Source organism: Ambystoma mexicanum, chromosome 1q (genome assembly GCF_040938575.1).
Source record: "Ambystoma mexicanum isolate Mex_15411 chromosome 1q, UKY_AmexF1_1, whole genome shotgun sequence".
NCBI lineage: Eukaryota > Metazoa > Chordata > Amphibia > Caudata > Ambystomatidae > Ambystoma > Ambystoma mexicanum.
In genome coordinates this window covers 845,382,647-845,396,223 of record NC_090922.1, presented here as the reverse complement: position 1 = coordinate 845,396,223, position 13,577 = coordinate 845,382,647, and the positions used below count along the sequence as shown (strand labels likewise).

The following is a 13,577-nucleotide window of genomic DNA, read 5'->3' as shown; positions in this document are numbered from 1 at the left end:
TGTCCCCCGGCACCAGGTCGATCTCTTTGGCTCCACGCTTGCGGTCGGCCGCTTCCTTCATGTGTTCCTTCCTGATGGAATCTCTTGTTCTCATCTCTGCATCCTCTTCATATTGTCCGTTGTGATCAGGTGCCTGCGGTAGCCGCGTTCTGATCATGCGCCCGAACATTACCTCTGATGGTGACTTCCCCGTGGTGCTATATGGGGTGTTCCTATAGTCACGCATTAGTCGATACAGCATTTTCTCCACAGGCTCGCCTGTAAGGCGTGCGATCTGAGCGGTGCGCTTGATGTTGCTCATGAACCTTTCCACAGTGCCATTCGCTTGAGGCCATAGTGGTGTAATCTTGCGATGACGGAAACCCATGTACTCTGCGAATCTTTGAAAATCTTGTCCTGTGAAGGGTGGTCCGTTGTCGGATTTTACGATCTTGGGTATGCCATATGTTGTGAACATTCGATCCAGAGCCGGTATGGTGTGATGCGCAGCGGTGGATGGGATGATCTGTAGGTCGGGATACCTGGAGTATTCGTCTATGGCTACCAGGATGTATTCACCCCCTTCCATAGGCCCAAAATGGTCGATGGCGATCTCTTCCCAAGTTCCTTCTGGTAGTGTGGTCATTCTTAATGGTTCCGGGGCCGTATGTGGCTTTGCGATGACGCAGGTTGGACAGTTGCTTAGTAATTCCTCTACCAAGGTATCTAGCTGGGGAAACCATAACTTTTGCCTCAGCATCCTTTTTGTGGACACAATTCCCCGGTGTCCTTCGTGCGCTAGCTCGAGCACTTTCTGGCGTAAGCTTCGTGGTATTACCAGCTTCGTCCCTTTTAGTAATAGTCCTTCCTCTGATTTTGCGAGTTCTTCCTTTACGGCCAGGAAGCACGTGATGTCTTGCTTGATTTCCTCGCTCATGGTTTCTCGGATCTGTTTTGCATGCTTCCACCTTCCTGTTTCAAGGCACCTCAAGATGGTTTGTATACCCTGGTCTGCGTTAGATTCTCTCGTTATTTGTTCTGTGTCGAGTCCTTGCGGGGTGCTGCTGTGGACGACATATTTGATGTATTGGTCCGCTATGGATTGTTCGGGTTCGCTTTCTATTTTGGGGTGTCGGGAGAGAAAGTCTGCGGGATTTTGTTCTTTCCCTGGTCGGTGTATTATGGTGAATCGATAATCCTGCAGCCGGAGTGCCCATCGTGCTATCCTTGGCGGCATTTTGGCCTGTGGGTTGCCATAGATGAATGTAAGTGCCTGGTGGTCTGTCACTACTGTGAAAGGTTTCCCATATAGGAACAGGTGGAAATGCTCGCAGGCCCATACAACCGCCAGTCCTTCCTTTTCTGCCTGAGAATAGGCTTGTTCAGTTTTTGATAGGCTTCGACTGGCGTATGATACTATGTGTTTCCCTCCTCCGTCTTTTCCATCCAACTGCGTGAGAATAGCACCCAGTCCAACGGGACTGGCGTCTACAACCAGTTCTGTTGTCTTCTTGGGGTCAAAGTACGCCAAGTGTCGGGCATCTGAGATGCGGTCCTTGATGATCTGGAACGCTTCTTGGCATTTGTTTGACCACACAAACTCAGTGTTCAGTTTGGTTAGAGCTCTTAGGGGTTCGCTGATGGAAGCAAAATCACATATGTATCTTGTACAGTAGCTTGCGAGCCCCAGGAATGATCTGAGGTCCGATGTTGTTGTCGGCGGTTCAGCCTCACGAAGCGCACTCACTTTCTCGGGATCTGGTGTCATGCCCTTTTCCGAAAATATGTGTCCGAAGAATCTGAGTGTCTTCTTGCGAAACTCACACTTTTCCTTATTGAGCGTTAGTTGGGCTTCCTCTAGGGCCATGCAGACTCTCATCAATGTGTCGTCATGTTGTTCTTGGGTCTGGCCGAAGACCAGAATGTCATCGCTGTAGTTTAAGCAGTTGGGCACATGCTTGATGACATTGTGGATCTCCTCCTGGAAAATTTCGGCGGCTGAGGATACTCCGAAACTGAGTCGCTTATAGCGGAATAGACCTAGATGAGTGGCGAAAGTCGTTATGTATCGTGAGGTTTTGCTGAGCTCTAGCTGGTGGTATCCTTTGTTTAGGTCTAATTTCGAGAATATTGTCGCCCCATTCAAGAGATGTACCATGTCCGTTATCCGGGGGGCTTGGTGTCGTTCTCTTAGGATGGCTTCATTCGGTCTCCTCATGTCTACGCATATCCTTATGTCTGAAGAGTCTCGCTTGGGTACTGGTACTATGGGAGAGACCCACGGGGTGGGGCCTTCCGCGGGCTCAATGATGTCGGCTTCTAATAGCTTAGTTAGTTCGTTTTCAACTTGCTGTTGGATGTTGATGGGGATGCCTCTGTAATGCTGGGCTACTGGAGTGACGTGGGGGTCGATGTGAAGTTCAATTTGCTTTCCTTTTAATTTTCCTAGACCTTTGAATAGCGCCGGGAATATTTGATCGATGCTTGCTGTGGGGTCTAGATACTTGTGCACCATGAGGCGGTATAGTATGTGAATGAGCCCCATCTCTATGGCTGACCGATAACTCAAGATGCAGCCACTCTCGGTGGCAGCTTCTAGCACGTGCATGGGGATGCTTTTCTTATGCTCTTTGTACTGGCAGGATGCCATGAAGAACCCTTTGCACGCTAGGGGTGTCTTTGAGCCGTAGGGATAGATGAGAGCTCTTGCGGGCTGTAGGCGAGGGGCGTTCGGTATGTTTTGGTATACCTCTTCGCTTATCACGTTCACGGTTGCTCCCGTGTCTATGAGGAATTCCGCCGTGGTTTGGTTTACTCTTATTCTTAGCATCGGGCTGTGTTCTTTTGCCTTGTCATTTCCAAGGGCATATTCTTCCGCGGTGCTTCTTGTTGCATTTCCGGCCTGCGGGATCTCTCTTCTGAAGATGCGCTTGATATACTCTCTGACTGTGATTGTTCTATGAGGCACCTCACGTATCTTCTGGGTCGTCTTCTTGTCTTTGGCTGAATGGCTTTGCTCTCCCTCCAATCTCTCCTCTCCTGTCTTCTTTCCGGTTGGTCGTCGTGAGAGCGACGTCGCCCTTGTTCCTGGAAGTGGTGCGCTGACCTGCTGTAGCGGGAGCTTTGGTGTTGTTCTGGTTCCGTCACGGTCTTTCCGTTTCTGTTGGCTCCTCTCACTCTGCTGCGAAAAATCAGGCATACCGACTTGTAGTGATCATCGCCACCACATGCGGAGCACGTCTGTCCCATGGCCGGGCAGGTCCCTTCGTGTGGGTATTCGTGGCCACATCTGTAGCAGAAAGGGTCTTGGTTTGTTCTTGTCATGGCCTCCAGCTTGTGGATGCTTTCTTGTTTGCCGTGCGTGATCCTTATGTCGTCTAGGCCTTCCACTTGCGCTGCAAGGGCAGCGTCCGATCTCGCTAGACGCAGGATCTCTTCTAGACTTCTCGGTTGCTGTAGTAGTCTCTTCCGGAATTCTGCACTTTCGCATCCTACTATGATCTGCGACCTGAGGGCCTCCTCATTCGAGTAGTTGTTGAAGTCACAATGCTTCATTTTTGTCCTCAGTCTCATGACGAATGCGTCTATGGACTCTCCTTTATTTTGCTTGGTAGTGTGGAATACGTGCCGTTCGTAATCTACGTTCGTGTGGGGTGTGAAGTATTCCGTGAGTGACGTCTTTAGTTTGGCGTATGAATCTATGGTGTCTTCCGGCATTTCTTCAAGGATATCTCGCACATTGGAACCAACCGCATGATTTAGAAGGTTTAGTTTTTGTTCATCTTCTAATGAACCAGCTGCCTTCAGGCATACTTCAAAGTCTCTTAGCCATCTTCTCCATCTAGACCCCAAGGTGCTTGTCTCTGTGAGATCAAAGTTTGCTGGCAGTTGGGCCAGAAGGCTGTCTGTCATTTTCCTGTGCGGGGATGTTGGGGCGGAGGACTCCTCCTCTTGTGCTGGTGTTACTGGGACTGTGAGTGATGCCCTGCGGGCTGGGGTCACTGTGGTGGTGGGTGATTCCTCTCCGGAGCCACTCATGGGCTTGACTTGGTGTGTCTGGTGTCTGCCAGTGCGGTGGCGTCAGCCTGCCACTATGAGGCGCTGTGTTCGGGGGAATTTACTCTCCTCACGTTGGCTGGGATATGGTGGGGCCTATGAGGCCTTGCCGATGGGCTCACTACCAGCACTGGGGTTATTGCTTACCCTTATCGCAGTGCATGGTGGGCCCGATGTGTCCGGAGGTCCGCTGCCGTTGGCGGGAGGTCGGAGCTCCTCAACCGCACCGGATGCGCAGTGCAGGGAGCCGCCGCTCCACCCGCGGCGCTGGAAGTATGTCTGCCTGTGTTGGCGCCGTTGGCGGGAGAAACTTCTGCTTTCTTCGCCCGGGATGCAGGCACACGGGGAGCTACGATCCCTGCTCCACTCGTGGGATGCGCGCCTGGGGCAGCGCTGGCGCTGGCGTTGGTGCCGTTGGCGGGAGAAGAGGTTTCTCTTTCCTCGGTCCGGAAGATCGACACACGGGGAGCCGCAGTTTTCGCTCCACCCGTGGGATGCGCACTTGTGGCCTCTTTCGACGGCTGGAAAAGTCCCCACTCTGACCCCTGATCTCCGGCAGCCGGGGGGGGGGGGACCGCAGGCGCCGTTCGTTGGCCTGAGGTGGCGGGCACGGCGGGGCGCGTGTCCGCCTCGTCGCCAGATGTGGTGTCCTTACGTGGACCTCCTCACGCTCTGCGGTGGCCCTCGTCCCCAAAGAACTGAGGCGGACACAGGAGCTGGGGTGCAACACGTCTAACACTTTATTTCCTCCAACATGAAACTGCCGCTCTGCGCGGTAACCCCTCCCTTTCCCCCTGCGTGGGGCACAGCCCACTCGCACGACCAAACAACAAAGAGAGAGGACTGTTCCTCTCTTCAGCTCTATGGTGACGATACCACATATGGATATCAGCAATTATTTAATAAACTCCACTTGGCTTCACCATCTCCGCCGGGCGCCTGGGCGTTTCGCCTGCTTTTCTCTTGCTTTTCTCTTTCTTTTGTTATGTACTAGATGGGACGTAATAACGGGAGTCATCTCTCATGCAGGTTTGCCCACACCGGATTCAGGATTGGTCATATTTGCACACTGAGACAAGCATACATCGCCTGATGTTGTTTACAACGTGTATCCATTGACACGTGGACAGCAAGTAAGCTGCTTTCTGATATGGATTTTACATTTATTCGTTTCCTTTGTCCACAATGAACAAATGTTGGTAGCACACACTATGTTCTTTGTTGCGCTCCTACAGGATGCACCAATGTATTATGGGTAATGCAGTCCACACCATTCTTTCCTTGAAGGAACGCGACCCTTAGAACTTATCAATAGAAGGAATTCTTGTCCTCTTCATCTACTAGAGATGTTAATTGCTTAAATACCCTGTCTAAATAAATACATTTTAGTTTTTGAACACATGGATACAGATTTACCTAACATCCATATGCACTCCGTTTAATCTGTCTATCTATAGTTGCAGATTTATCCAGATGCCGAATCCATGCAATTGTGCTTATTAAAGTCTAAACCACTCTTCCCTCCACACTTTAATGAAATGAATATAAGGTTAGTAGGATCCCTACTCTTCTCCCACAGTGTGTTTTGCACTTTGTGACTACACACAAGGCTTTTTATAGGATCTCTTAATTGAGTTATTTTTATTGATGATGTACAGGTTCCGTGCATTGAGTATAGCTGACCTTTTTCACTAATTACCCACGTCCTGAAGACGGGTCTTGGGATATCACTAGTAAAATTCAGTCTTTTGCAGTGCTGTTCCTTGCCCCAGAAACACATTCGAAAGTTGACCCTGTTAACCCATGTTCTGCAAAAATCTGTACATGGCTTAAGCCACTGTTACTAACATCACGTAACTATAAAATTCATATCAATTACATCTGCTTTTGATACAGAAACAGCCGAAAGTGATTTTTTCATTATTATTTGTTTATTTATTTTCTTCATTTTTGTTCCCTGTGTTCTTCAACCAACGTTTGTAATTATTAGTGTTTAAGTGTTTTTATGTGATCAATAAGTTTGTGATATATGAATTAAAATGTTTTTTGATATCATGCCTTTGGTAGAATACGTAACTTGATATTTAATATCATCTGTTGAGTAGCTTAACCTACACCTGATGTGTGGTTGAGGTGGGTAGCTAGTGGTGTCTTTTGCTGCTTTTTGTTATCTTTGAAGAGTCCTTACTGACTTGCAAGATGGCGGGAGCCAGTCATATCTGCATTGGTGACTTGTTCCCGAGCCACAGTACATAGCAGAAAAATACCCTTTGCCTATGTATACCCTTGTGCAGTTCTGTTCTTCCAGTGTCATGGCTTCTGGTGGTGTGATTGCCTATCGAGATGGAAAGTTCCTCGGTCAGGTACAGCGGTGCGTAGGTTGCGACTGCTTTATAGGTGATGCCTGGTGTCTTGAACATGATGCGCCGTTGCAAGGGTGGACTGGGAACCAAACGAGACCCTGGAAATAAGGTTCTAAGTTGCCCCATATTACACATTTTCAGAAAGCCCAACCCTTTTCCTATAAGAAAATGTGGAAATTAAATAGTTTACCACACAAAAGTGGCAATCTCCAGAGTTTCCGATAGGCCAGTCCAGCCCTGCGTCCTTGAAGGTGTAGCCAGTGCAGCTCCTTGAGTATAGAGGTAATATGGTGGAGTTTACTTAGTCCTGTGGGGAGGTGTGGTACAGCATGGTTTCAATTACAAAGTAACTCTTTCCTGTCTGGTATAGAGGTGGACTCATGATGACATAGTGGTCACAGGTTGTACTTAGTTTTCACGCATGGGTCCTTGATTGGGCCCCCAGTAACTCCTCTCCCCAACTCAAGAACTACCTGGCAGTGCTGGCGCCATTACCTTTAATGCTTATACCCATTGTCATTATGGTCATCCTCCCAATATTCTGAATTAAAATAGTGTGCTATCTTTGCTGTATACTTTAAGTAGAGGTGGGTAATCTGGTCGAGAGGGTCTGCAGCATGCTGGTGGAGTACTCGCTCTGGCATGAGTTGAGATCTGCCCTCGGGCACTGTGGTTTTAATACTGTACTCTCCGATCCCTGGATTCGCTTCACTTTAATTTGGTGATAACACCTGGTTGCAAACTGTGCACTAAGTGAATAATGTGTTATATGAACACAAACGGCCTAAGAGAAGTTAGTGTTTTCAAATCTGTGTGTTAGGTGGTGTCACTGGCCAACAAGGGTGGTGTTGCCATTGAATAATGATATGATTGGTATAAAGAGCCAATACCCCATCCATGTTTCAGACCCTGGCTTTGTTAAAGGTTCTTTCTCCTTCTATCCCATGCAGAGTCAGGCCATGAGGATTGTTCGAACAGTGGGCCAGGCCTTCGAAGTGTGCCACAAACTCAGCCTGCAGCACACGGAGCAGAACGCAGACGGCCAGGAGGACACGGACAGTGAGAAGAATAGCGAGGGCTCTGAGGTTCCAGGTAGGCATGCCGCTGGAGGCTCGACACACTACCACCCTACTTATGTTCTGAAGAAGCTAGCTTCAGAGTCTAATCCATCAAGGTGGATCGCAATTGGAAAATTCTAGGGCAACACCTCCCAGCTCAATGTGGGCACCACAGCTCCGTCAAAGACGGGCATAGCAACACCAATAAGAGGAGGATCCAGGAGTAAGGCTCCTTTTGCGGAGATCCGCATGTGACCTATTTTTTAATTATTAGCCACCAATATAATGCTTGACTCATGTAGCCTTTTCTTTAATGTAGCATGACCGTCTAAGAAAACTGTCATGCTAACGCCACCCCAGTGCATTGCATTTTGGCACATATTACATTCTCCTTTAGGCTAATCCAATCTTCATGCTTGGTAAAATGTGCATTCCTAGCAGGAACGGTTTAGTAACTTTGCAGACAGTGGGGGCGGCTCTTCTGGGTCTGACATGAGACCCAGCCGCCGCCCCCTGCCCTTCCTTTAGATCCTATCTTGCACTCAAAGGGAGGGCTCCCGGCTTAACAAACACATCTAAGGCCAGTGGTAACATGTATGTAGTTATTCTACAAAGGTGTGGGACTCCTATGACCAGGACACAATCAAATACTAGATTGACTCAGCTGCTTAACTATTTAAATCGACATTTTCAGCATAGTCCAGAATATTTAAATGGTTATAATTTAATCACATCAATGTTCAACAGTTTAGCATTTTTATTTTTACTAGCAACATCCCCTGTACACTACTTTTCATTAAATAAAGTACTATTGATAACGTGCTTAGCCCATAATACAATGCATTCTAAATAACGTACATACCATGCAAGGTTCAAAACTGTACATATGGGTGTATACCAATACACATGTGTAACATGCAACAATATAAACAGAGCCTGATTAGATCCCTTTTCATTGGCAACGATAACAGTACAACGTTATTCTATCCCTAGTCACACATGAATGTCTTGTCTATAAAAGATGGAGCAGCTCCCCATTCTGTGTTTCCCACCATGCACGTTTCCGTCCATGCACTGCTTGCATTGCTCAGACATTCGCCAGGGGTTTAGTTCTTTGTTTCATGCCCTATGTAAGGCGATAGATAGCCTCTTAGCTTCTTCACAATTTATATTATGCTTTATCTCGCCATATGTTTCATGGAATATTTCTGTTTTCTTTTCTGAAGTCTAGCCTGAAATGATTAACAACCCTACCTATGAACTTTCTTTTTCTTTAGTTTTCATTTTCATAGTACAACTATCTGGTACCTGCCCCTACTGTAGGCGTCTTTTTATTTGTCAATTCTTGTACATTCCGATCTTCTTATTAGACAAAGATTAATGTAGATCAGCGTGGTCTAAAAACGGGACTAAAAGAACATGGTGTGATTACTAAGCTGTGCTTATTAACCATCATCTTATTTCTATTTGATTAAAAATCGCAAACAAATGTATGTTTTTACCCATTTGCTGGTAATTCCTTTATTTTCTTTATTAATCATAGGGTATTTCATTTCTTGTCTACTCCATGAACAAGCCTCCCCATCTAATCATTTGGAACAAATACAAGGGTCCTTTTAAATTCACTTAATTATTCCCATCATAAACTGAAATTATTACATTAGTTTGATTTAAGAAAATCCCCTCTCTTACCTCATGTGCACGATTCAGACGTATCCACTGCATTCCTTGATGTTAAAGTGAATTGGAAAAAAAAGAAAATGCTGTGCTTTGGCATTTGCTGTATATGGGCAATACATTAATTAATTTAGTTACATCATTTGTTGGAGTATACAAACATTTGTCATTGAAAGTTGTAATTTTTTTTTGTTGGTGCCATGCATCACTGCCTGTGTAAATTAACTCTACTTTCTAAACAGACTGAAATACATGTGACATATTATTGGGTTGGGCTGTAAAATACTGACTATGCATGTCTTACATGCATGTTGCTGGATCTTTGACGATACATCACTTTGTCTCCTTGCAAACAACTCTTACTATGGGGCATGTTGTTTCATTACAACCTAAATGTTCCTGTATCTACTCAATAAATGATGACTGAAGTATGTGACTCCTTATCCCAGTGAAACATAATTCATTTATTTAAGAGTTCTTAATGTTTCCCATTCTATATTATCATTTAGCCCGTTCAAATCACAAATATGCTGAAAATCATTTTTGCTCATTGAATATCAGCAACTCCCTGCTCCGTTTTGGATTCTGTCCTTGCATGTGTTGCATTGCAAACTTGTCCACTCGAATTTTTCTGGACTATGTTCCATTTCAATAAAAATTCTTTATCACCAGCACCTTGATTACTATATATTTGAGTCCACATGGGCATAGAATCGTGCTTATGACCATTTTTGAGTTGCAGTTGGTGAAATGTAGTAATTTCCATTTTTCCTTTTGCTCCACCAATGCTGTAGGTGTGTACTTATGTAGCACTTTACTTTCAATGGGTGTTCAACACAAGGAGAATCATGGTCGTGTTCAAACATTAGGCCTGCTTGTAAACCTCCAAAGCATCTCTCCAGTGGTGAATCTTGTGTTTGACACTAATAAACAGGGCTGATTGGTTTGATGAAGAAATAAAAAAGTGGTATGGTTTTCATGGGTAGCTTTATTCTAAACCTCCTGAGTAGAAGGAGAGTGGATTTTGGAGTTATCCATGTCACACTTTATAACAGATTTGAACACAACTTGGAAGAAATTGGAGATCATACGTTGGGAGTTCTATTAACAAAATGATTTTAGGAACAACATGCTGCGAGAGTAATCTAGCATTGCAGACAAAATAGGAACAGCAGAGGTATTGTGCGGTGGTGGAGGTGAATGTTCATCTGTCTGTGTCTAGAATTTAAGTCACTCGAACTTTGAAATATTTTGTCCTATGAGTTTAAAGCTCAGGAAAATTTGGTTGAGATATACTTTCAGATTGTGAAGTTTGTGCTGTTAAAGTGGAAATTTAGCTTTGTAAAACTGCACCAAGTGGACACATGACATGGCTAAGTTCACGCTTTAGGCCTTGACCAATGGATACAACTATGTAAGTGGATGCCTTACATGTTTTTTTTATTGTGTTTATTCGCCGTAATATTTAACTTTGTCCCAAGTGTTTTTGTACAGGGCGTTAGTGAGTCAAATTTGATAGCCCCAAACTTAACATTCCTAACCGAGCTATAAAAAGAGAACCCTGCCTGAGAACCATACCAGTTTTGCAGTGTTTTCGAAGGGCTGTTCTCTGGATGCCAATGGGCCTCATTCCGGGTTTGGAGCTAACCATGGAGTAATTAGCTCCATGGTTGCCTCCGAAACCGTCCCAAATTCGGCATGGTGAATGGAGTAATTACCGGTCCATTCCAGGGTTGGAGGGACCGTAATTACCTCCGAAGTACCTTTGTGGGTCCCGTACTTTACTCCTGCTAAAAGCAGGAGGTAAGGAAGGACCCGCAAAGGGACCTCGGAATACGGAGGTAAGGGATTACTGGCATCAGCACCCTTACCGGTGCCAGTAATTCCTTACCTCCAACCTCGGAATGACCCCCAATGTCCTCAGATTTTTGCTACCATTTCTTTTTAAATGCCAGCTTGAGCTTCCCTCATCTCCTCCATCTTTTGCCACATAAATACCAAAAAATGGGACATCCCTTGCCGGGAAGATGGAGGAAGCCTTGAATTGATACATTGCAAGGTGACTGCACTTACTTGTGTGGCCAGATATTTTTTTTTTTACTTGCTTCTTTACTTGGGTCTTTAATGACCTAGCAAGGTGGCCACAATCATCCCCTCCACCCCACCACCTTTGCAACTGCGGTTTCTTACCCAACGAGCCAGAACCCATCTTCCAACCCACAAGATGCCAACCACTGTGGTTTCACCATACCTCCCTGATTCTCATGAACTGCCATTCCACTTGTCGATCTGGTTTATCCCAAATGTACATCTGTGTCCCCCTTTCCCAATCCTCATTAGTGGGGACGGTTACTCTTATGAATGGTGTGCATGGTACTTGCGAGCACCACCCAGTCCGCCTCAGTACCTTGACGTGCCAGTCAAACATATGCACCTGCCAATAATATTGGGAAGTGTGCCAATGCCACCCAAGTAGTATACTGTGCTACACAACATTGAATACATGCAGATTAAGATGGTGGTGGTCTATGAAGAAAAGCTAGCATCACATGTATGTTACTCAGTCTGCCTGCTGGAGCAAGTCATCCTAGTTTTTCTTGTCGATTTCAATTATAAGCTTTTTAAATGCTTGTTTAATTAACGTCCGGTGTGCCTGTAAAGACCGGTGGGGGGGTCTGTACTTCCGCTCTCTATATGGTAGAGGGGAGGCACAGAGGACCCCAGCCAAGATTCTCTATTACGGTAGCGATGGACGAGCAATCAAGGCCTAGCTTCTCAGGAGGTGATGCAGGCTGGTTCTTAAGTACAGTGTATCCCCCAAGCCCCCACAAAGGAATGTCCACACACTGTATTACTGAAAACACAGTCTTTATATAATTAATATTCAAAGGTTATGTACACTTATCACAATAACGCACTTTGTGCTCAGGAAAATCAATAATGGTAAATATCTACAATTCTAAAGTGGTACCACTAATATTAGACCTCATTAAAGTGCATTCACAATACTGTTAAAATGGCACACAGATCAATAAGAAGGAAACCAGCAATAGAGAGAGGAGAGATAACAGAGGGTTGAAACAATAGGCAGAATACTGGCCCCTACCACTGGACACAGTTCTGTGTGGAGATCCCCCCACCTGGGCAACCTGTAAAATAAAGAGATATAACACAAGCCCAGTCCATATATTGTTCAATAGTCTTATTCTCTCCTAAAATGTTTTTACCCCCCCAATGTACCTGGTGGAGTCGAGTTCTTCGAAGAGGCGTCGACAGATCCTTCTTGAATGACCCTCTTTAAAGCAGGAGTCACGGATCGTCGAGAGGCGTCGAGAAGCGTCGAGGAACTCGGTGTTCGGTGTCGGGGAATCGACGGCCCTTCTTGAATGCCTTCCCTTTCAAGCGGGAGACACGGGGCGTCGAACGTCCGACAACAAACAGGGTAGAACGGCGTCGATGAGGTGGCAGGCTTCGATCTGAGCGGTGCTCGTCGGCGTCGAGACGTCGGCGTCCTGCGAGGAAGAGGCGTGCGGGGCACCTCGGCGACACTAGTTCTGGACCGCAAAGATTGTGAATGACGGTAGCCCAACAAGGGCGTCGAGTCGCTAGAGTCTTTGGGGTCGTGAGGTGGCGGGAAACCCACCGGCGGATTCTCCTCGGCGCGTTGGTCGTCCTCGACTTTCTCCGGCAGGATAAAGCGGTCGAAGGTGCGGTCGAGGAAGTCCTTCAATTCAAATGTTCTTAGGCAAGGAGCGGACGGCTCCGGTCGTCGACGGCACGGCGTCAAGTGGTTCCCACGGCTGGGCAACACAACTTCGACAGGCCTCCAGCGGTTCCACAGACCTGCGAACCCTGGTCGACGGCAATGGACTTCGACGGCGTCGATGTCCGGGTGCTTCACTTCGATCTCCTCGGCGGTCCCGTCTCGGGTCGGCAGCCTTTCGAGGGTCTGACTTCCAGGGCGCTTCGGCGAAGATTCAGCGGTGCTCGATGGTCCCTCGGAGCACGGGAAGAGGGCGCCTAGCCAGGTCCTCTCTCGGGTCAGTCCTCGACGAATTCGGCAACCTTCAGATCTGTCGAAGCAAATGCAGCAGCAAGTCTTCTTCTTCCAGCTGGACGTCGAGGATCAGCAGTTCCAGTTACTCTTGAGTGGAGACTCCGCTTCTGAACGCTTCTGAACAATTTCCAGTGGTGAGAGGTCCCCAGATATACTATTCTGTCTCTCATCCACACTGCTGGCACACACACAGCAGCCAATCACACAGAAGGGCATTCATGCAGTCAGTCAGCCAATCAGGCACACAGTGCATTCAGGCCACACTCCTCCCTTTCAGACACTCACAACAAGGAATGTGGATTGGGACAAGTACCCAGCCATTCAACACTACACACTGCATTCAGGCCAGTTTCGGGCAGGGCTGTCTCAGTCTTTGTCTCATATGCC

At 46.8% G+C, this 13,577-nt stretch overlaps 1 protein-coding gene across 4 annotated transcripts in view; it reads left to right on the top strand.

The window, feature by feature from the left end:
- Positions 1–13,577, top strand: part of NOS1AP (nitric oxide synthase 1 adaptor protein) — a 1,516,567-nt gene that overhangs the window by 1,068,643 nt on the left and 434,347 nt on the right. For all 4 annotated transcript variants that reach the window (XM_069641481.1, XM_069641480.1, XM_069641483.1 and 1 more), the window contains exon 6: positions 7,349–7,490. In XM_069641481.1, the coding sequence (XP_069497582.1) occupies positions 7,349–7,490 (142 nt within the window). The remainder of the gene's footprint in view (positions 1–7,348; positions 7,491–13,577) is intronic.